This window comes from Bombus huntii, chromosome 4 (assembly GCF_024542735.1).
Source record: "Bombus huntii isolate Logan2020A chromosome 4, iyBomHunt1.1, whole genome shotgun sequence".
Taxonomy (NCBI): Eukaryota; Metazoa; Arthropoda; class Insecta; order Hymenoptera; family Apidae; genus Bombus; species Bombus huntii.
In genome coordinates this window covers 2191418-2217501 of record NC_066241.1, presented here as the reverse complement: position 1 = coordinate 2217501, position 26084 = coordinate 2191418, and the positions used below count along the sequence as shown (strand labels likewise).

The following is a 26084-nucleotide window of genomic DNA, read 5'->3' as shown; positions in this document are numbered from 1 at the left end:
GACAATAGATAATAACTCATAAGTTTTTCACTGTTATCTATATAGTGTAATGTAACATAATGTAATATATTTTTATTGATCCTTGTACATTTATTGAAAATGTATAGCTGAGAAATTTAAAATTGTACAGTGTTCGAATTTTTTTGTAACTGATCATATAGACGTCCTAATGGTTTAAACTAAATGTTAGATTCGTTGAAAGTACATAGTCGATATGAAAAACAAATGAAATGCAGAATTAACAGTATTGAAATTATAGTATGAATATTTGTATAGTCTAAGTTAAATATATACATTGGAGACTAGAGAAACAATGCTATCTTTTATCTTATATCGTTCTGCAGCCCTTGGTGGGGTTGAATAGACTTTCAGTTGACTAAAGCAGGAAACATGAATTGAAACAAATGCCTTTATGTTTCAGACATTCAGACATGGCTTTCCACATCAGCCGACAGCAGTGGCATTCGATCCAGTTCAAAGACTTCTTGCTATTGGCACTAAATCTGGATCTCTTAGGATGTATCCTTTCATAATGTTTTAATATGATCAATTTAACTAGGTAAAAGGAAAAGAAGAGAGGAGTATCTACTAGTGTAATAACAAAATGTATACGACCCGATCAGGTATAGCTTTCTACATGATTAAATTCCTAACAAGACCAAATAGAAGATTAATTATAAAACAGACCATATTAATAATAGATAATTACAAAGATTACGATAAATTATTCTGAAAATAACTTTGAAAGAGTTTAAAAAAGGAAACGTATACTATCAGTGACAAATGCTAAATTAAAATTTTCTATCTTATGATATACAATATACATGGTCAAATGGTATCTGTTATAAAATGCAAAGAGTAACTTTTGAATTTTAGAATAAAAATAACTCGCTTTTATGTTCTTATAAAATTTCTTTTCACAAAACTATATACTTTTATTGCATTATGGTATTCTTGTTTAGTAAATGTACTAAATGTATTATTTAAAACTTTCTTCAAGATAAATGGCATTTATTGTGTTTTATAATGTAAACAGCAAGTTAAATATTTACATATTTAAAAAAATAGCGCGTTTCTTAACATTATTTAAATTGTATTATAAAGTACATATAAAAAAGCCTTAATACAACGGAAGATTATCAAATATAAGTAGTGAAGGATCTTTCCGTAACATAATCAGACATAATACGTTGAAGTTGTAATTTGGATAGGTATGTCTCTATTAACATAGCTGCATACAGTACTAAGGTATTACGTATGTATTTTGAAAATAGCAAAAGGGATATCCATACGGCAAAATGATTAAGAGACATTTGAATCTCTTTCTGTGAAAATTATCTTGTCGTTTGATTAACTCTTACATTTACGTTTCTAGTGATTTATTAAGATGTCTATAAGATTGTTAAAGAATCATATCGAGTGAAGTTATCCAATTTGATTGGATTAATTACTCCGTACAGTTGGTTTATGGTTCGTCAACCATGTGTTCTTTCACGTGGGTGCTTTTATTGGTCTATTCTGACTAAAGATTTACCATGTAGTGAATGCTCATCACAGCTCGATAAGCTTCCTAGTTGCTATCGAGACAGGCAGTTGCTACAAAGTAACTACTTTCATCTGACGGTGCGCTTTATTGCTCAATAAAATCTTTGAACGCTTTCTACAAAGAATCGATTGTGCATGTATGAAGAATGCAGAAAATCAATGATTGCATGGTGTGCTAGAAGTGATATGATGTAGAGATACAGAGAATAACTTCATTTATTTACAATATATTTCGTTTATTTCTGTTAATTAACTTATTAATTGAGTTATCTTATAGCAGAAGTTTGTACAATTACGAAATTATAATTAATAACGACAAATCAATGATTATTTAATCGGTCTTAGTTCTTGCAAATGTAAGTATGATGTAATTTACTTTTTATAGAAATGGAGCGGCACACAGAAAGGCAGGATTTCAAAATACGAAAATTATCATGTTCAAGAGATTGGCAAACCCGAGTGACGAGTTAGTTCATTTTCCCTGATTAGTAGGTTGAAGGGGAAACGTGTTCTTCCCTAGTCCCACGAGTCTTTATCTCCTACATTTGTACTATTTGTATTTGTGCATTGTACACATTGTCATCGCCTTTATATAGCTTTTCCCAATATTTGGTATGTTTCACTCGAGGGGCTTAAGTTAAATTTTATAGAAAATCCTCTAATTTATTATTGTAGGAATTTGTTTCATAGATAATCTGTTTTTCATACTATTTTATATATACTATATTAAATGTTAATAATTTACCAAATATTCAATGTGAAACGATGAAATTTGCCAGATGTGTTTCAGATTTATGTTTATATTAATTATCCCAACTGTTTTTAAAAAGTATGCTATGCTAATTAGTCTTGAGTTTTATTGAGTTTTATTATTAAATGTATCTACTAATCATAATTTATAAGATGAAAATTACAAAATATTGTTCATTTACAATTTATTAAACTGTGACAAAATAGACTCTAACAAGGCTTGTAAAATGGATATTTTTGATTTTCCTTAACTAAAACATGATAAAATAGTTTGGGTCGACCAGGTGTAGATGCACATGTAAGACACGAAGGATGTACAGCAGTAGTACAATTACAGTTTTTAATCAACGAGGGAGCATTGGTTTCCGCTACTGCAGATGACACTTTGCATCTATGGAATTTCCGACAGAAAATACCACAGGTTGTGCAGAGTCTCAAATTTCAAAGAGAAAGGTCAGTCTTTTCATTTATATTTTTGATTTTCATTTCATAGCATAGATGTATTTCTTATTGCATACGTTAGTAGTTCACCAACGATATTAGTTTTGCCTTTTATTCCGTTTTCAGTTGTTATATAAAATACACGAGAAAAAATAAAATATAAATGATAGAAGTAATTATTACTGAGTATTATTTTTAAATGACTGGCAACTCGTTACTTTTAAAAACAAATAGATTCTTATTTCAACTAATCATTAGACAATAAATTTCATATATTCTTTCGTGTTACATATTTAAATCTTTTTCATATTTGAAAGATTTTTCTAGATAATGACGAATAATTCATTCTATTTCAAACAGAATAACATGCATCCACTTACCGCTACAAAGTAAATGGTTATATGTCGGTACGGAACGGGGGAATATTCATGTGCTTCATATCGAGACGTTTGTTCTTTCTGGATATGTAATTAATTGGAACAAGGCTATCGAAGTGTAAGTACGCAAATGTTTGTCTAAGTAGTTTAAGCTAAATATGATTAATAACCTAACTATGAACAGTATCATACGTACATGTGTAGAATAAACAGCGGCAGCGACATATACTTGCAATTATGTACGTCTTATTTCAAACTGTCTTTATTTTTCTTTAGTCCTATACATATTTTCTTACTTATTCCGATAGTTGGATTATTTTCCGATTTAGAAGTGAACAGTTTGATTTCCCACTAAAAGCGGTTATGATACAATTTGTCTTTTTATTAAATTATTTTATTAAATTTATTAAATTATTTAAGTAAAGTTACCCAAACATCTCTTCGAATTGTAATGATGCAAAAAATATTTTTTACATAACGTGAATGGTATCGAAGGACCGATATCCAGCAAGAATATTTTTTCCCAAGGTTATTCCTCAGAGCTTCCAAGGTCATTGATATTTTTTATGTATACAACTATATATATATTTTGATTTATTGCATCATGTGGTTGGTAAAAAAAATACGTTCAGGTATGTATAATAACGTGACTTTGAAATGACCGATTTCCAAAAATTGAAGTTTTACATATCATTTATGTCTATCGAGATCGCAGACTTTGGCCAAGATGCCTCAACTTGAGAATGTGAGGCAAATATTTTTTATCGCGTTAAGAATATCTAGAAGACTGATTATAAAATGTGCAAAACAGCATACACTTTCCTTTATGTAATCATCTTCGTAAATATTCAAAATAGTGTTCTTGTACGATCATACATCCTTTGAAACGAGCAATAACCAATTATAATGACCTTCCGATTGTTTCAGAATTAATAGCAGTACAAGTTGTAACTAATCGGTTCATCGTATCCTCTTGTGTAGTTGGTTGATCTTTATAAACTGTTTGTTTTAACCCCCTGCCCCTCATACCTAGGTGTAAGATCTGGCGAACACGGTAATCATGCTACAATTCCATTACGACCAATCCATCGATTTGGACATTTTGAATTTAAAATTTGTTTGGCATGGCAGAGTAGAATAAGCCGGACAATCATCATGCTAGTATCACATTCTTAGACAGATATCTAATAGCACATCATATATGAAATAAGGACTAATTATTTGGTTATTCAATATGCCGCCCAAACATTTGCACTCCGCAGTTTTTCTTTATCCATTGATTTACCAGTAATGCATGTTTGTCAGATTCAACTGATAATGGTTGGCGAAAGATGCTTCGTCAGACAGTAATATCTACGCTTTTAAAAAATGATTGGTAATTTTCATATTGCTGCAAACCTCACTGAGAAAAATGCATACTATTTACGAAATTTGTTCCATGAAGAACCTGTAAAGTGTAAAGATAGATGATACGGGTGAAATCTTTCTTCTTGAAGCGTCCATATTATGCCCGTTTTGGAAATACCACTTTCACGCTGAAATTGTCTTCTTAGACTCACATGTGGATTTTCGTTAACTGTATCTACAATAATTCTTTCATTTCTGTCGTTTCTAATAGTTTTGGTTCTCACATGTTTTTTCACGGGAATACCAATTTTATGAAAATTGTTGACCACCTCTGCATATGTATAATGCGATGGAGAATTACGATCAGGAAATTGTTTTTGCTCGAATTTGCTCAAATTGCTTCCCTTAAACACTGATTACTTCCACCACAAATGAATATCATATCATCGAGTAATTTATTGTGAATTGTACGTTGACACAATGATGGAATAAAAATGACCAGTACTTCAAACCGTCAGGGATCATCAGTATTGCGATACTAAACATATTTATCTACATGTATAGCCTCTCGATTGTCGCGTCTTGGCTGAAGCTTGTAATCCAGAAATTACAGTTCTACGTAAAATTTCTGGAGATCCAGATCATTTCAGGGTTATATTATTTACATTTTTTAACGTATTTTTCAATAAGTTACATGATGCAATAAAACATATATATAGTTATATGCAAATAAAAACGCCGAAGATCATAAAAACTCTGAAAAAATGTCCCTGGAAAAAAATATTCTTATCAAATATTAGTCATTTGATACTATTTACGTTATGTAAAAAATATTTTTTGCATTATCATAATTCAAAGAGATATTTAGCTGATCTTACATAAATAAATGGACCACCTTGTATATTAAATGGACAACTTATGATACGAATATTAAATATATATCTCGTAAATTAAATACATAAAATTATTCATATGCAGTTTTGAATTGTAACAATTACATATATTGTATAAATGATTGAATGGAAAAATTATTATACGTATATAATAATTTGTTAATGTGTTGATTACTTCAACGTAAAACAGAAGTGTTATTTTACATTTCGTATAAATATCTACGTTTAGCTTACGTTATTGTTGGAATATTGGAAAGAATATAAGTAGGTATAATACGATAAAAAATAAATAATTTCGGAAAAATTAAGAAAAACACTTAATATTGAGTAGACACTTTAAATAACTGATGAAAATTTAATTATTTAACTTGAAACAAAACACAATTTTCTTAGATTATTGAAGTTCATATATAAGCGCATAATATGCAGTGTATTAATATAATTTCTTGAAAGGTAACTATATTTTAACATTAATAAATTTTATAACGCGCGTTAATTTAACTGTTGCCGCTTTATGCCAATTGGAGCAATTTCGAAAAAGATGAGTGAAATTAGAATTAAGGAATTTGATCTGCAATCATAAGTACGTCATACTAGAATGTGTGCATATGTATAATGTGTGAATGTATGAAGGGAACATTAATATGAAGAATAATAATATACACAAGATCGATCTTAAAATTTTTGGTCATTGAAATTTTACTTAAAGACGAGAGGGTTCATATATAAATAGAAAAATAACATGAGTGTACAAATTCAAATTGTTAGAAATATATACTTAGAAAATGATCGATATAATATAAGTAATGATTATATAAAATTTTTCAGAGGGCTCTTCATTATCCAAGAAGGATGGGAAATAATGTCATTCGTAAAAATCAGATTTCAAGATCAAATATAACATATTGCATACGATACATATGTGAATTTAACTGTAAATCTTGTGCAACTAAAGTATCAGTGTGTCGTATAGTATATTTCCGAAGAGTCTTACCAGTAGCAGAGTCTTACATTATCAATTGTTTCTTTATTATCAAATTGTAAAACAGGACAAAAGAAATTTTACACAAAAGGAAGTGGTGGGACGTAGATATAATCATTGATGTTAGTACATTAAACGATCAAATTAAAAGATCATGGAATTATTGTTAAAATCGATCGATCTTTGAACTGTCTGCTTTAAGTTATTACAAAGGTATCTTTACACTAGGAAGTAAAGTTAAAAAGTAAAATGTTTTGTACGAGAATTTCATCAAATCAGCCAACTTTGCGGAGTTTAAGAAATTAGTTTACGATTTAATTCATCTTTATTACTCTTATGGAGTATTTCTTTATTTATTTTAATCGTAAATATCATATTCTTTAAAGAAAAAAAACATGTACAATGCTTTATCATAGCTTCTAATTATAGCTCTAATATAGCGGTTCTTAATCTGTGGAATATGCATATTTATTTATCTATACTAAATCTCTTCTCGCCAAATTTGTAAGTTATTCATGATGAGCAATTAATGAGTATTTTAAATATACATATTTGAGATATATTACAAATTAAAATTTTGAACTATGTCTTGGGGGCCTGCAATAACAAAGAATTATTTGAGGGTGATTCAACGAAAGATTGTTAAACAAAAGATTAAGAATTGCTGCTCTAATATATTATATAGCTTATAATTTTAATTCTAATAGATATAAACGTATAGCTTATAGCTTTGCTCATAGTGATAATTGTTACTATTCATCGGTATGTAAATTCAGAGTGGTTGAACGTAAAAAATACTAAAATATATAGCAAATTAGAAGATGCAAGTTCTTAAGGTTGGAAGAAAACAAAATGTCAGTAATGAATATTCTTGTTAAATCATTAAATAGAAGAATGAATTTTTAAAATATGTTATTAAAAATAACCGAGATTTAAGAATAGCAGCTCTCTAAGACACCATATTTGCCTATAGAATACATTATATTCTGATTGTTAATGAAAATAAAATACACATATATAAAAAAAAGGTATATAAATATAATCCACACACATGTAATACATGTAATATTATTTATTCATTTTGAAATTTATTATTTATAAGATACATAAAGTTTTTGAACAAATGAATACAATTATATGACATTTAATTGTAGATTGATTAATTGAAAATTGTTGCAATGAACAGTAAAATATTTTAGAAAAGCTTCTTCCTAAGCTATATATACGACGCATTGATATTTGCAATAAAATAATTTTTTTATAACAGGAATAATATGAATATCTAGATAGACAAGATTTGCAGTCTAAGAATATAAGGAAATACACTTATAGTGTAATATAGTAATGATAATATTGAAAGTAAAATCTGATCTGTTATTCTTAAATTTAAACTTCCTATATTTATTCATTACCTATAATTTATGACGTGTTAGTGTTTTTATGTCTTATCAATTTTTTCCGCTTATGATTTTATTTTTAAATTTTTCTCGATAAATGCGACACTATTATAGTTATAGGATATTTTAATTCGTCTGCTTTAGTTTCCAAACTATTATTTTAGGATTTTATAAGATGACATTTATTATGTATATGTTACGCATTACACACGAGCACAGCTTCCATCGTATTTGGTGCATCTGTTTTAATTTCTCATTTAAAATTCTTTATCTTTTCGAGCTTATTATTTTCGTAGATCACAATAGGTATATCGTACTAACTTGTACAAATATCGAAGTATATTAGTAATTTTAAAAGGATCTAAGTAAAGTTGAGGAAAAATGTTGAATTATAATAAAATTGATATTCGAACGTTTTTAAAAACTGATATACATATGCTAAAGCATATGAATATAATACAAAGATATAGGTATATAGATTACGTATACGAATACTGTACAAATAAATATAACAACACGTATATACAACTACACATGCACGCGCGCGCTTACGCGCGCATACACACACACGTATATAATATATGTATATATATTTTCCAGATCTAGAAAGACCCATCCTGGTGCTGTAGTACACTTGAGTGATAATCCTTTAGATTTGAGCAAGGTACGCGTGTTTTTGAGTACGTTTTATTTTGCATTATTCTCCATCCTTACCATGACATCATACCTTACATTCTTCAATATTATGTCGAATTATGAAATGAAATCATGATGTTAGGATATTCTCAAGATTCATTTCAACATTTTTTATAAATATTCTTTAAGGTGTTATCTGTAACAAGACTCAGAGGTGTGTGCTTGCATGTTGTGTGTGTGCATGCGTGCATGCTATTATTGTCGTACAACATGATTTAACGAAGTAATTTCTTTCTGATAGAATCATATCATTTAATGTGTTACTAATACGTGTGTCGTATAGATGTAAAAGTAATGGGATTGTTATTATCTTCATATTCATTCTACACACCTAAAGTAAAAGAGTAACACTCAGTATTCATTGCTGAACATACCACATTCAATTTTCTTTGAAATTTACTCATATAAAACTATTCTTAACTTGCAACAGAATAAAGATTAATATATTTCCCGGTTAATCGAAATTTTCCATTCAGTTTTCTTTTATACAATTGAATTAATTTTCTTTTTCATTGTCGAGACATTAATATTTATTTAAAATAATGATATGTACAATACATTGTACACATCTACATTGTGAATGTATGTATGTATTTGCTATGTGCAAGCTTTCTTACGATATCCAATCTTTGAAAAATGGTATTTATCGTATCGTATTGTATCTCATATATATCACACCCTTTTTTCGAACTTTCAAGTCCCATTACTTTTGTATCGCTTCAATAAAGCATAGTGGTGTTGCATTAGTCACAGAATATGTCAAGAGCTTAACAAAAATTTAGCTCGTGATCATAATCACTCATCTTTTTATACATTTTACACAAGTTCATCATTAATATCAGAATTAATATATGTATATATGTATGATAGGATAAACCATGTCAAAACTTCTTGAAGTTTTATATGCAAAATATAATATTCGTTGTCCTGGTACTAATTCAAACTTCATATTACTACCGTTCATTCACTTGACTGTTGTTCTATTTGCAAATCTAGCGATCTAGAGATATTTTAACTGGATAACTGCTGATTGTACATATGTATAATATAGTTTCTGTGATCATATTGAACTGTATTTAAAGATTTTGCTGTATAAAATAAACTTCTCCATACTATTCAGAAATATATTACATACATATTTTCGTAAAAATATGAATTTCAAATATAAACTTTAAAACCTTTATTTCTTTTTCTAATATAGATGTAACGTCGTGGGAGGGATTTATTATTATATTTTATTATTATCTTTGTTGAGATCGCTAAAATTATAATGGTTATAGAAGTTCAAGCTAACTTTTATAAATAATGACTTTTTTTAAAGTGCATTATATACTAAGAAATTTTTCAAAAGGAACGACAGTCAGAAAGATCAGTACTTTTGACATCACATTTGAAATAGCGATAAAGCAGAGTATATAATGTAACAAGTTCTGGAAAAATGATAAAACAAATTTAAGTATTGATGACTAATAAGATAAGCTTCAGACTTGATTCTTATCTCTTGACTCATTTCGATGATTTGAGTGATGATTCTATATGTGAAATAAACGTATAGGTTCTAGGACACTTACTTTAAATGACAATTTAAATAACAATTTAAATTACAATTATGGAGGAGGGAATTATTTTATGTGTTTTTCGTTACAAGTATTATTTTTTATTTGCTATTAATAAAACAGTTTATTAAAAAGAATAGTATACAAGATGATAAAAAAGGGTCCTATACCTAAAGGGCTTATAATACTTATTTATAGTATAGCATAGAGGATTGTAAACCGCAATCCTTTTTATTAGATCAATTTTATTACATGGATAAAGTAATTGTTGTTAAAGAGTTCGATGAATCAACGCAATGTTGATATGATATCCGTTGATATCTGCAGCCACTGAAATCCTTCGGGAACTTGTTTCTGGGTTCTCTTCTACCATCCTCAAAACACGCTTTTCTCTACCATAAATGTACATAAATGTTGGTGAAGCTTTTTAATCAATTTAGGAGAGGGATATAGTTATTGGGATGTTTTTCTGTGTGCAAGTAACGGGCTGCATACATGTTTTCATTAACATGACCATATGCAATATAATGAATGGTCATTGTTAACAACACGAAAATAACGTTTACCAAACTGGATGAAGACAGAGGATTTGTACCATGTTTATGTTTATGAAGTAATCTTGGCTGATATTAATAACAATCTTATATATACAACCTTGAACTATCCTAATTTCTCTGTATAAGAAGCAAAATATGATCGTGATATGGAACGCTAATAGATAATAAAAATTGACTTTACACCGAGAGGATTGCTTTTAGGACATATATTGATTACATATTTTATACTTCCCTCTACTACATTATATGTAAGTACTATATCTTTTTTCGTCACCCTGTATACTATTCTTTTCAATAAATTGTTTTATTAATAATAAATAAGAAATGATTCTTATAACAAGAAAAACAAAATAATTCACTCTTTCGTAATTGTAATATTTAAGGTAATTGTACTAGAAAAAGTTCTTCCAACTAAATGAGAACCTGAGATAAGCAACTCGAACTCTTTTAGGTTTGCCGCTGGACTACAATCGTTAATGTATAACCTACTCCAAGACCTGGAGAGTAGGAAATATGCGATTTTTTCAAACATTAAATGCATTTTTCTCAATTGGTCTACTATTTCAGACTAAAATAACAGATACGTTTAGATACGTTTTACATATAGAACTATCATTACACTAAATGTCATTGAAATCTGTGACCAGCAGGACTAGATCTCAAGCTTGTCTTGTGAGATGAAATACCTTTTTGTCTATTGCAAAAAACAGTTGTACTTTAATTTAAGAGCAAACAAGTAAAAAAAGTAATGTGAAATGTTCGTATAACAGATTAAAAGGAGAATTTTAGACACTCAATTTTATCCATCTAGATTATTGAAAAATTGAATTACTTATCTGAAAACTACAACAAAGTCCCGTTAATATTAAGTAATGTGGACTTGTTTAATATTGACTTTGCTTCATGTCCTTTCGAAGATAAACCAAACCAAAGATCAATATTCTAAGTCGGTAAATTAAATACAGCGAAACCTTGTGAGGTGGAGAACCATTTCGAATTCATTTTGGATTCAGTTTTACAGAATGAAAAACAAATCGTAAAAACCTTGTTTCGTTAACTGAATTAGTGATTTATCGCTTCGATTTTGTTTTGTTTTGATTTGGGTTGAGCTCGTAGAACGACAGAAATCAAAATTTATAATGGATCTGTTGATTTCAATATTGACGGGGCATTAATGCATCGCTTTTTGCATATAAAATTCCAAAGGATTTGAAATTTCATTTTTTTAAATTATTTGACTGGTCTCAAAAGCGATAGATATAGTCTCATAATAATTACATATCAGGATTTAGATGAAGAAAGATTTTGTAAAAAATTTGTTGCTATTTGCAACTAAGAATTACTTTAAACTGCAATTATCTTTGGGTCATATGTAACCATAATAGTTGAAATTGTTACTTAATTTTAGAGTACTTAATATTAATTTATACTCAGTACTTTACATGATAAATATTATTGATTGTCACATAGAACACAAAATATAAATTAATATCAAGTACTCCAAAATAATATTTAACCTAAGCTTTTATATGTCATCTACGATCCAACAATACTAATTTGAGGGTTAATAATGCGTATACGGAATGCTTATTAAGAATACTTAATATTCAGAATGCAGAATGAAAATATGTAGACATTAACCAATTTATGAAATCTTTATGTAGCTTTGCGATTTCTATATACTCTTTGTATGTATAAGTTATACTTGTATATCATCATACGATGATTTAAGAAACTTTTAGGATCAACTTAAGGGTGTACTATAGAAAAGAGATCCGCCTCTATAAAATGAAAAATGTTAGACATATATTATAATATTATTTAAAGGTATAACACGGGTAACATTACCTGAAGAAATTCTATTGTATGTGCTTATTGTGTGATCAAAAAACGAATTGCACAACATTGTTTACACAAACAGAAAGCGAAAACATTTTTGTAGAAGTAACAGTAGTTATATTAACAAAATCCATTTTTTTTTTTTGCTCTTCTTCAATATCATGATCTGCTTTAATTTATGTTTGAACTTATTATTCAGGAAAAAATTCAATCGAACCATTGTAGTTCTTTTCATTTAGAAAAAAGAAAAATTATATATATTTCACTGTTCACTCCAATTGATCGAATATAAAAATTCCAATAAAAAGGGATGTTTGCGTAGCATTATCAGATAGTAAAAATTGTTACATTGTTTAATAATTTTACATCACTAATAAATTCTTGTATATCATATCTAATATACATTTAATAAAATTTGCATATAGTGCGATATACATAAACGAAAGTTTACGTTAGTTGATAGAAAATAATGGATTTTTGTAAATTAATTAAAAACAATTTGTAAGGTAATATAAAATTATAATAAATACTTATAATATTTATTTGAAAAATAGCAGTCGTTTGCAATTAACTTTTGCAAATTATCATAAAGCACATTAATAAGAAATATAAATGCAGCATTGAAATTGGATATTCATTAACTATTTTTATGTTACAATTCATAATTACATAAAATTTCAACACACAGTTTCAATGAAATTGTTGCTCATTGCATTTAAAGTAATATCAAATTTTCTGATCCATTCTGCACTACATATTCATATTTGTTCTTGTTGTGTGTACGTAATTTGTATTATAAATTGTATCAGTTTATTATGAAAATTATGTGTTATTATAAAAAATTACATACAACATTTTTCTTAGAATAGCTATTTATGACATAAGTATTTTCTTGTTCTCTCTCTTTTTCTTTCTCTCACACACACATACACACACAGGCACACACAGAACATACACACATAAACACATACACACAGACACACATCTGACACATCATGCTTTTAATCTTTAATTTCAGATGCTGATAGGATATGAATCGGGACAAATGGTTTTTTGGGATTTAAAAACAAAAAATGCAGAATACAGATGCCACAGTGACGTACCTTTGAAATCGATATCTTGGCATCACGAGGGTAAACAGTTTATGTGTAGTCATACTGATGGTTCTTTGGCAACATGGACGGTGCGTCAAGTAAAGCCAACGAATATAACGCACCCACATGGTGAGAAATTTTCCTTTTTCTTTTTTATTTAAATATCTTTTGTTATTGTCTCGGCAATTCATGAAATGCTAATTCTTTGTTAAACATTTATGAATTGTATGCGTATGTATGTATGTACATGAAATCTACATGGCACATATTTATAATACTTTGAACCATCATTACTGTAGGGTGTGCCAAATAAAGCGTAATGAGCTCTTCTTTTATCCAAAATTGGATAACGATTTCAATCTTTTGTTACTATTATTTAGAATTAAATAGAACGGAGAAGTTAACGGTTTGGATTGCAACGATATTTTCTGGGTAGATTGTTCAGAGAAAAAAGGAGGCACATCATTTTTGTTTTAATGGAATGAGATATTAATGATATTTAGTTAGATTACTAATTATGTTTAATATTAATTATATTTAATTAAAACATTCTTTTCTATTCGGCATAACTAAAGAATTATGATGAAGAATGGTTTTTCTAGAAAAAAGCGAGGAGGTGACATGAAACGTTTACATGAACATGTTTTAGCTTGAAATTTATTTTACTAAATATGTAAAATAAATGTTTTTGGACCTTTAAATAAGACCTATGATAACATCAATAAGGTAATTAACCCCTTAACCTACAACTACGGGCATAGTCCGTAGTACGATGATCGGGCCAAACGTAAATATTACAAGCATGGCCCGTAGTAGATGATCGGACCGAACGTAAATATTATGGGCATAGCCCGTAGTACGATGATCGGGCCAAATATAATATATAATATAATATACAATAGCTTGTTTACGGTTTCGGACTAGGAAGGGTCTTAGCCCCCCTCGATAGAAAGTTGCTAGTGTGAAGTGTTATACCTGAGAAAAAACTAACTTTAAATATTGAAAAACAATATTTGTTCGGTCTGAAGGACCTTAGCTAGCAAATTCCTAAGATTTACGATGGGTCGTTAAGACTATTGAGTGTACGCAGTAAGGATAAGCGGACATCTGCTTCCCATCTTGCCCGCGGTGTGTGGCTTGGTCTAGGTAGAGTGTCGCCCAACGTAACAGGTGCAAAAGGCAGTATGTATTCTTGCTGTCATAACTTTCTTTGTTATAAGAGTCGCTTAATGTTTTATGCCGATATATAAACAGAAATCTAATGAAAAGATTGTTTCAAGGACATTGTTTTGAACATTTAAGACAATGATTTCCAATCCAGTGTAGGTACATTTATTTTGACATCTTTCAATATTTCCTCAAAATTTCTATTAAGAAAAGGTTTTCGTCGTAACTTCTTGATTATAAATAAGAAACAGAAAAGAAAATGTTTGCCATTCCATTTAAGAGAAATGTGGGCGACCAAGTTTCGTTCCCTAGTACAACTGCAGAAAAGTTTAAGTTCCATTTAATTAAGATAAAATGGTTTCAAGAGAGCTCATAATATTAAACTAGCTTATATTATATTAATATTTTCTAGCTAACTCCATGTACACATAATGTTAAGAAGTTTATTAATTAATTGTCTAATTGCTATTAAATTAATTTTAACAAGTTGATGTCATAAAAACTTTATTAATTGCGTTAATTATACCGTCCAAATAGTACTCGTGTAGCGGTACTCTTTTATATTTGCTACCAGAAGAATGCATATTCAGAAATATAATCTTCAAAATACACATACATACTTAGAGGTATGTTAGTCTAACTATTTTTTTCTACGATATTTATCATGACGATTATATATATATATGATAACGATCAGAAAGACAAAATAAGCCGATTATAAGAAATTCAGAGATATAAAAGTTGATCTTTATGTACTACAAACGCGAGAAATCTTTACATGTTTAATAGAGTCTTCCCAAAAGGTATAATTTTCTTTGGAATTTATTTCAATTTGTACGCATTCGTATTGCGATGCGATTTATATATTTATGTTTATCCATTTATGTTCTTCCATGTTTATATGTATTCGAACATACGTGTATCATATACGTACTAGTATCGAGATAACTTTGCTTTCCTACCTACGATGCATTCAATGTAATTATTTTATTCATGTCATGGACCTTCACCGTAAAACCATAAATTGCGGTGTTTACTATAATGCATAAAAGATTTGCTCCTTGGCTATACCGCGCGGCTTGTTGCCACGTGCCGATCACGTATCCCCATTGCCCATAAGCTCGGTTTTGTCGATCGGCGTAGTGGAGATGCGTCTTTATGTATTAAATTTTATGATTTTGAATGTTTATAAATTGCCATCGAAGTTTGAAAAAATCGCACTAAGTCGCAAAAAATGCACACTGGTTCCTATGTATTGTATATCTTTTTTTTTGTTTAATATGAATTGGCAGTATTGATTACTATCAGAGAAATCTCTGAAGAAGAATGTACAGAACATTTTATTTTTCTCACAGCGGACGATTATAAATAATTCAAAGAATAAGATTGTTATAATTTGTAAAAATGAATTTATTTGGTCAATAAATTTAATTAATAAACCCTTGAAATTCAACATCGTGCACGTCTTACATACGTACATAGTTTATTTGAAATTGATTTCGTTTAGAATTCTTATATCTATCAAAATAACGCTGATAAATAGGTTATCTATATTAATATACATTCCTATCTTAAAATATAATGTATATATATGTATATGTACTTTTTGTTATATACTATTACATTATATATTATATATTATACTTATACTTATTAAGCATAATATTTACAGCGAAAACTACTAAAGATGGCGAGCCAGAACCTTGCAAACCAATTCAAAAAGTTGAATGGAAGCTGTCAAGATCAGGGTAAGATATAATCAATTTTTGTTAACATTGGGTATACAGATTAAGATGCATAGAAACACACAAGCTCGGTCATTCGAATGAAAGAAACAAAATCTATTTTATACACAACAATTTTCTTTTTCTTCTTGAAACAATTGATTAAATAAGTAATACTATTATAAGTATTGGAATATCTAAAAATATTATGAGTAATACACTGTAATGTGTTATATTTAAAAAAATCCAATTCAAAATTTTAAGTGAATTTTGTATATTGAGTTAGTTATTGCTATGTGAGAATAAAACAACATACGCTGTGTCAAGTATCAGCATGCGGTTTATAGTTAAAATGTAATTGAATTTATATCCGGGGGATTTGTATTTAGAAAGTTTCGTTGTTAGAAAGTAGAGTGAGATTAAGTGTATATTTCTTCTTTCATCTCGCATTATTTTTTTGTTTCATTCATCTATACTTTCGAAATACTGTATATTAAGGTAAAGGTACATCACGATGAACGTAATATTAAAGAACATTAATGAACATAATATCCCGAAAATTATTATCTTAAAAAAAATGTTTACTAGTTACAAACAAACAATTTTTCTCTGTGACATCTTTTTATATTTATTATCAAAAATAAATAACATACTTCCGGAGTAACAATATTCTACTCCAACTCTATAGGATTTTAGAACGTACCTGGTCTTTTGTCTACATATGTAATATGTACGTATTCGTACCATGAGTACTGGATGAAGTTTTAAAAAATTGGTTGCGAAAAGTTTACTATTATGTTTTCGATATTAATAGTGTAGGATTTTATTATTAATTTATTTAAAATGGATTAAATAGGAAACGATGGTTATTTAAGATGAAGTAAATACAGTAATATGCTATAACTAAGACAATCAAATAGTTAATTTACAACTCTTGTCACCGCGGTTCCAACGCTCTTTTTCACGTGGACCACACTCCTCGACAACGCTGACAACACTCTGACTTCTCAATTCACACTCTAATTTTTCAACTCACACTGACTGTTAATTCGTCTTTCTCCCTTAGCGTCCCTTTGTCTTTTTTCATAGACCCACCACGCACGTGTTCTGTCGGCACTTAAGATTTTCTCGCGACATTGTTTACGGTTCACCCGATATCTTTTAGGTCATTTGTCCGCGATATTACAATAGAATGATTTACAACGAGGTATTGTGTTTGAAAGTTGGCGGGTACGATTTTTTCACCTGTGAAAGCCGTATACATCGAATAGTTGCGCGTATTTTGTTCTATTTTTCGACATAGGACCGTTTAATCTTAAATTGATCTCTTTTTGACATCGATATCGGGGATTTTGTTTAAAATAAAGTATGACGAGGAATGGTGGGTGGGTTGGAAGCCATGATTTTGCTGGTTACGAATTTAAATACTAACCTTTGAACTTTTGCTTATGTTCATGAAATTCAGTTGCATTCAAGAATTTTTATCTCGGAAATTATTATTTCTCGGGCAGAGTTGTTTTTTTTCAGTATTAGCGTAGATATTTCAGCGTATTTTTTATACCGGGGCATTTGTATCCATTTGTACGTAATCCATTTAATTTAAAAATTGTTATTTGTGCAATAATCATGCCACTTATATAGGGTGTCCGTAAATATCTAGATCAACTTAACAAATCAATTTTTAAACGTAATAGATTAATTGAATATTTGTTCAAATATCTATAATAATTATTTTTCTTAATTTCCTGCAAATCGAGTTTAAATATGTAGTCTACACAAATGAATTTACATAAGATGGGTGAATATTTCCAAGCAAATTTAGACAAAAGTTATATTTCATTTTTTAGAAAATATGGACTTCTTAAAATTCTATTTGAACAGTCATGTTCGTCGTTCAAAAACCCAACATTCGTTCAGTGATACAATTTCATATGTTTTCGAATCCAAACTTTAAGAGCTGTTCTCAGTCTTTCAACTTCAATGTGAATGATTGTCGATAAAAAGATACACGTTGAGTGTTAAAAAATCGACAAAAATTTCTGATAAATTTAGATACGATGGAACTTCGTTTATATAGACGAAATTTTAGTAGTGCCTAATTAACTCAACTTTCGCTGATTGTGAGCTTCTATTACTAACATTTGTACTATCACCGAGCGTCAATTCACTTATATGAGCGTCTAACAATAAGAAGTAAACAGTAAGAAACGCGTCAAGTGACACACTCTCATGCTTCGCAGTTGAGTTTTTTTTTATTTAAGAGAAAATGTTTCGCGGAATTCTCTTATATGAACACGTAGTCCTCTTAACTGAAAAATCACAGGTGGTGAAGGGAAACAGGTGGATTTCTATTACATGAATGATTTGGTTGCAAGAATTTACTTGTCTCCTGATAGATTCGTATAAACAGAGTTCGATGTAAAAATTACATTCTTTCTGATTTCTTTGTATCTGAGTATATGTATATACATATGATGTCGTGCATCTATTATTTCCTTATAAAACAAAAGAAACTTTTGGGACAACCTAATGTGTAATATTAAGAAAAATATAGTTTCTATTCTGAACTTCCTCAATTTTTTAAATCATTTATAACAATCTTTATCAAAATCGATGAATGACAGTTAAAAAGCATTAACAGCTACTAACAATAGTTTAGTTAAAGGGATTATTAAAAAAGTATTATGTATATGTCTGTATTGACATACAAACTAGTCTGAGTCTGTTGAAACAATAACAATGAATGTCAGTTTGATAGAATACAAATTTCATTGTAACTTATAAATATAAACAGTGTCAAATAGGATACTTATTTATAGGTATCTTTTTATTCTAAAATGTTCAATTCATTCCTAAAGTAGATGCTACATATTTTTTACATGACATCTTGTATTTCGAATAATTAAAGGCGCAAGATTTGAATTATATTGTATCGTTCTGGTTAATTTAGGGAAGCATACGTTATATTTTCCGGTGGTTTAGCGTATGACACAACTGGCCGAACTCCAAGTATAACGGTGATACATGGGAAAACTACCACCGTACTAGAAATGGAACACAATGTGATAGACTTCATAACACTGTGCGAAAATCCATGGACCAGTGGTATATTAATAAGATTACTAAATTTCTTTTAAGTTTATTATAAAAAATACTTAATATGTATATGTTACTTTAACTACATAAGCAAAATACATATGTATATGTTGACTTCTTGCTCTTCTCACGCAAGAGTTCCCTTTTTTATGCTGGGTGCGGCTGAATAACACGTACAAGCGGACACGAGGTGATTCCTTATGAAAAAATGAGGAGAAAATATAGAATAAATTTTATTCATGACGCTTCGTTTTCGAGAAAATCGAATTTGAAAATTTATCACGTATACTTGAACTGAACTAATTAGCCAATGGGTGTAAGAAAATAATCAGCAGGAGGTTATTCTCTATTAGACAAAACATGTAAATCAAAAATGTCGAATAAAATTTCTGTTTGAAGCTTCATTTTCGAGAGAATAGGATCTGAACATATTTAGTTAAGAACTGGCTTCTGATAAATTTTCAAATTTATTTTTCTCAGAAACAAAGCGTTTTGTGGAAAAATTTTGTTCTATGTTCTCGATCTTTTTCTCTGTCGATCATTTACTCTTGTTTACTTCGAAATTAGCCATGTTCAAGTATACTTGATAAATTTTTAAATTCAATTTTTTTGAAAACGAATGTATCATATGAAAGAATGCTATTCTATATTTTCTCCTTGTTTTTCCATAAGGAACTAACTTTTGCCTGTTTATACCGTTACTCGGCCGCACTTTGCAGAGAGTATCAGGTTTTTCTTTAAAAAAACGTCTCAGTATATTTTAAGAGTTAGTACATATGTTATGAATTTCACATTCATTTCTTTTGATTTCGGTGTTTACCTGTAAAATGTAACGAACTTTCTGTATCAATTTTAACACCTATTTATTCTTATCTCTTGATCTATTCATTGCTAAGGCTGATGCTCGTTTAATTATTATATTGAACAAAAATTCAATCCATCCAATTCATTACACCAGTTATAACTTTTTAATACAGCATTTATAAGCCTATGTTTATATATTGTTATTCATAGAATATATATATCATGATAATATACTAGTATCATTTTACAGAATAAACCCGAGATACCTCGCATAAGATAAAGTTATGATTTCGTTATTTCTCTATATAATATATATGTAATTCAGATTTTACTTATCTTACACGTGAAATTGTTATGATTAATGTTTTCTATTCTTATAGATTATCAAGATCCGTATGCTGTTGTAGTTCTACTACAAAACGACTTGGTTGTGATAGATTTATTAACTCCTGGATTTCCGTGTTTTGAAAATCCATATCCGATGGACATACACGAGTCACCTGTGACATGCTGTGCGTATTTTGCTGACTGTCCTTCGGATCTAGTACCAGCTTTTTATTCAGTTGGATCAAAGTCTCAAAAAAAGACAGGGTTTAGCGAAAAGGATTGGCCAATATCCGGTGGGGAATGGAGCTCAAGCTCAAGCGGATACAATGAAATTATTTTAACTGGGTAAATATTTTTATTTACATTTATAAACAAAATTTAATTAAACTGCTTTTGTATATTTATATAACTGTTTACTTATTGTAAATTATTCACTGTTGGCAACGATATGTTGCATATTTTTCATCTTATCAAGTATATAACGTATTACTCATCAACTATATATTGTTATTTTTAAAAAATTATTTTATAAAATGTCAATTAAAACGACACATTTTTATGGAATTTGTTCTATGACATTAGAGGTAATAAAGTAGCAAAGATGTTATTCTATTTGAAGCAAAAGATCTTTCTTTTTCAGCAAACTATACATAACTGCTGTCACGATTTTTCAGGCACTTTCGGTAATTTAACAAAACAATGTTTTGAATAAAAGTTAATCAGCTTTTAATTTTAAAGGTCACAAATTGCAATATCAGAAATTTCCAAAAAATTGTCTTTTCGATAGAATGTCCAAGGTCACCTTGATCTTTTAAAATGACACTACGTAAATAACACCACTACATAAGGTATGTTTATTTTTGTACACTGTTTATGCTCCTTCTGTAATGTGCGTATGATTAACATCTTTTTTGTTGAAGCTTACTATTGTAAAATGTGTAATTTGATCGAAACAAAATAACTTTCAGCTTCCCTTGATTAAGTCAATATTTCATGATTTAAGGTCATTGCAAGGTCGTAGTATAGTAAGTCGCTGAACTCGTTTTAATATCAGCCACGATAGTGTAAAGTAAAAAATACGCTATATCATTTAAAAAAGTCAATGTAATCTTGACTTCTTATCGAACAATCAATTTTTTAGAAATTTCTTATACTGCAATTTGTAACTGAATGCCGAAAGTGTTATATTTAACTCAATGAAAATAGTAAACAGACATGTGATATAATAGATTATTATACGAGTTAGTGTCGAAAATGTACGTCGCCATGTGCTCTTTTCATTAAAAGTTCAATTCTAATAAGTTCATGCATGAATATTAAAAACATGATTTTATGTAATATGATGTATTAATAATAATGATACGTATTTTTAGGCACGCTGATGGTAGCATAAAGTTTTGGGATGCATCGGCAGGCACGTTACAAGTGCTTTATAAACTGAAGACAGCGAAACTTTTTGAAAAAGGTAGAACACGTAGTATAGACTCGGAAGAAGATCCTTTAGCGATACAACTCATCTTCCTTTGTCCCGAAAGTCGAAAATTAGCGATTGCGGGTAGCGGAAGACACGTTGTTTTATTTAAATTCAAAAAAGTTGAGAGTATGTCGGAAGTCGTGGTAAGTAATTTACTTTTTAATTGTATGTATACTTAGAGTTTTAGTGATAACCGCGTTTTTAAATCTTATCACATTATACAAATCTTGATGATTATAACAACATTAATTTGGAGTGCTAAATTAGTTAATGACTAGAACATTGAAAAGGCAATTTTATTTTATATACGTAAACGTGCAATATTTACATTATTCAATTGGAAACGAATGTAAGAAAGTTTAATTTCCAGCTTGAATTTTTATTATTGAACTGTAGATACACACTTTTTACCGAAGCTCTTTTTCTTTTAAATGCTGAGATTTAATACACGTTTCAATGTAAAGTCGTATTTAGATATTAAAATTCATTGTATAAATGCTAAAGTCTTATAAGAATATTGCATTTAACTTTGTTTTAAATTGAGCATTATTTTCCTTTCATAAATATAATGTTAGCTTTCAACACTTGCCTACCAATTAAATAGTAACAATTTATTGGCGTTTACTATAGACTTTGGAGATATCACTAACAGCTGATCCAGCTAAGGAAATCGAAAGTTCATCCGACCATGATTCTCCAGCTGGTAATACTTCGGGAAGTAGCGAGTCAAAAAATAACGAATCGAATCAACCACTTAAAGTTAAGACTGGTTTACAGAAGAGGGCTGCAGGCTTTCAGGCAACCCTGGTTTGCTTAACGATTGCCAATATCGGAGAACAAGCTGAAAATATAACAGCTCTCAGTTTGAATTCTTCCTATGGTTTGTAAGTATTTAAAGTATCTGTATAAGGTTCATTGATCTGAAAAGAATTAATTTTAAGCTACTGTGTAGTGCATGTTTATGTATTATTTAACTGACCAAAACAACATAAATGAAAAGAAAGCTGGTACGTCGGCTCCATTTATCCACATAGTATTTTGATTAAAGTGCTTTCCTTTACTTTTCCTTAATTAACTCAATTGACTGCGACTGAAAGCCTCACATTATAATTTATTGATCGACAGACAAAAATATCTTATTTTCTTTGTCTTCCATTTTTTTATACCAATTTCCTCTAGAAATTTTATTTGTTCTATAGATATGTAACTTAAAAAAAAATTATTTAGTATACAATGTAGTGTACTATGAGATTCGATTACGTACTTTTTGTATGATTACGTAAAAAAAATAATACTGTGAATCTTTTCTGAATTCATGAAATACTTTCGTAAAGGTTTATATGGTATAGAGTATTTCTGAATCAACCCGAAAAGAGAATGAATTTATATAAAGAAATAAGTCGAAAATGTATAAATGATATTGAAAATGATATTTTTTCGTACGTAGTCACATTTCTGATTAAATGTTGAAGATTCCTCGAGTTTTCGAATTCCCAATCAATCCTAGTCGATCGCCTAACTTACTCCTGTCATGTCGATTACACGAAATTATATTCCCCTTGAAACCGTTTAATTTTTATCTAAATTATTTTCTATTGTAATTTTGAGCAAGATTTCAAGTTTTAACTTTAAATGAAATATTTTGCATAAGGTTCCTGATTACGAATGCTTTTGCGGGCAATATTATATCTATTGTTGGATAGAGAATATTTAGCAACAGATGGTAGAAAACTTAAGGGATTTTCTTAGAAGACAAAATGAAACGAAAACAAAGAATCAAAAATTGTGCTTGAGGCTTTGTCTATTACCTATTATTAGACTGCTAGACTGCAGACTTTTACGCAAGTTCATATTTTTGAGAATATAATTAAAAATATATAAACTCGATAGAAAATTGTTTTAGAAAAAGCGCTATTTTTTGGATATTTTATATATTTTTTCATATTATGTGCATTTTGTGAAATTTTTCATTTCCAAATTTTCTATAGCTAAGTGCATAGAAATCCGCAGTCTAGTTACTAGTATGTATTTGAAAAACGCTCAAAATATTTCCAAAACCCGACAGTCTTTTGCACCGCAATAAATATAGGGTAACTTACTAATTTTAGTTTATTAATTTTACTAGCCTTTATTTATTTACTAATTCTTTTAGTTACAAACCAAGGAAATATTTACAGCGTTCCAGTAGTGCAAGTCATATGGACCGGACCATCATTTCTCTTAGATACAATTTATATTTAATGTTTCCGTATCTCTTATCATGACATATGTATACTCTTTGCATTTGATGCTTTAAACGAAGATAACAATATTTATAAAAGTAAATGTATATTTCGTCAGAAAGTTGTAGCATACAATCCTACATGTATATTTCATGTATTTATAAGCAATATACATGAAAAGATTTTAATTCTAAAAAATTAGCTTTCTATTTCTGCAAAATTGAAAGGAAGTTCTAAAATGTTGTAATAATGATAATTAATGACATATGAAACGCTCTATAAAGACCACAAATAGTTGGCAGATGATTACTATCGTCATCAAATCTTGATGGAATCTAACGAGAGATCTGATGATAATTTATACAGTATACGAGATTCTTATCAATTCGTCTGTTATTAAAGCTTTTAGATGTTCAACGAGTTCTTAGAAATGTGAAATTTCTGTTATATTTAATTTAATTTCGTTTTGTATTGCATCATCAATATCAGTGTCTGCTTTCTGCTTGAAAGAATAGAGGGAATTTCTTTTTAAATAGATATTATTTAATTTTAGAATGGCTTATGGGAACGAGTCTGGTATAGTGATAATAGACATTGTTCAGAAGATTTCTTTGATTGTGTTGAACACCGCGGATATCGGTGGTAACACGGACCCGTGTCAGCGAGTACTACGCAGTCCGAAACGTCAGGATGAATTGAAACGAGAGAACGAAGATAAAGCGAGAAGTCCTAGCACAGACCAGGTAAAATGTATTTCTTTCTTATTGTTAGTTAAAGCTGTCTTAAATATTTTAATCGTAATCTCCTCATTTTCCTTAACCTTATCCAATGAAACATCTTGAAAATTTGATATTTAAATATATGCATTTCGCTTTTTCTAGACATTAAAACTAATAATCTCCATTACTGCATGATTGTAAAGAAAACTATATAATTTGAATGTTCAATTTATTACTAAATTTGTAATTATTAATTTTTGTTTTTTTGTAAATACTAAAAACTCATGTTATCAATAACATCGCGACATTTCAGCTTTGATACAAATATTAAAAGTAGAATTTATAATAATAGTCGTAGATCATATAATACAGTGTTTTTAAGAATAGCTTCCTAGTAACTTTATCGGAAGGAAAATAATATCGAAGGTATTATTTGATTTTCACAGGAGATTCCTTATTAAAAAATAAAAGCTTATTCCCTACTTACTGGAAAAACTAATATATTTTAATAGTTAATCAAATTTATCATTCTATTTTATACTTTATCTCCATCGTTTTACACGTTTTATGAGATAGAAATAATATAAATTAACTAGGCTCTAATAAAAATGATAACTAATAAACCAAACACCCAACGATAAACGGAAGAACCATTTAATCGAATAAAAATAACGTAGACGATATCCAAATAATTACTCTATTCGTTAATATTTAAAACGTAACTGTAAGATAAAGCTTAAATATCTCTCTTTTCCTCTCAGATCAGTTAAAAACCTAAAGCTTTGCCTTTGTCGTCTGTTTTAGCTTCTTATACTCGTAATTATTGTCATGCGTTATTTTAATTCATAAGGTGCTTTTGACTAACCCATCGTTTAGATAAAGATTCTAATAGTTAAGTAAGTATATAACTATTATATTATTTTCATAAATTCCAAGCAGAAAATTTATAAAGTACAAGCATTTTTAAAAATGTATTAAAGTTTGAAAAAGAGATTTCATCTTTCTTTATAAAAAAAGTTGGTTTCATATTCACATGCATATTATAGCAGCAATTTATAAGTATGTAGATAAAGAATC

At 29.0% G+C, this 26084-nt stretch overlaps 1 protein-coding gene across 8 annotated transcripts in view; it reads left to right on the top strand.

Moving 5' to 3' along the window:
- The first annotated feature begins 375 nt into the window (after positions 1–375).
- Positions 376–26084, top strand: part of LOC126865192 (syntaxin-binding protein 5) — a 59655-nt gene continuing 33946 nt past the window's right edge. For 7 of the 8 annotated variants that reach the window (XM_050617414.1, XM_050617417.1, XM_050617411.1 and 4 more), the window contains exons 1-11: positions 376–519; positions 2566–2748; positions 3097–3231; positions 8333–8396; positions 13399–13603; positions 16314–16389; positions 19316–19470; positions 20646–20937; positions 21966–22209; positions 22697–22950; positions 24842–25031. In XM_050617414.1, coding sequence (XP_050473371.1) covers positions 413–519; positions 2566–2748; positions 3097–3231; positions 8333–8396; positions 13399–13603; positions 16314–16389; positions 19316–19470; positions 20646–20937; positions 21966–22209; positions 22697–22950; positions 24842–25031 — 1905 coding nt within the window. In that variant the 5' untranslated portion in view covers positions 376–412. Of the gene's footprint in view, positions 520–2565; positions 2749–3094; positions 3232–8332; positions 8397–13398; positions 13604–16313; positions 16390–19315; positions 19471–20645; positions 20938–21965; positions 22210–22696; positions 22951–24841; positions 25032–26084 lie in introns of those variants that run through there. The other variant, XM_050617415.1, reaches the window with a different exon arrangement.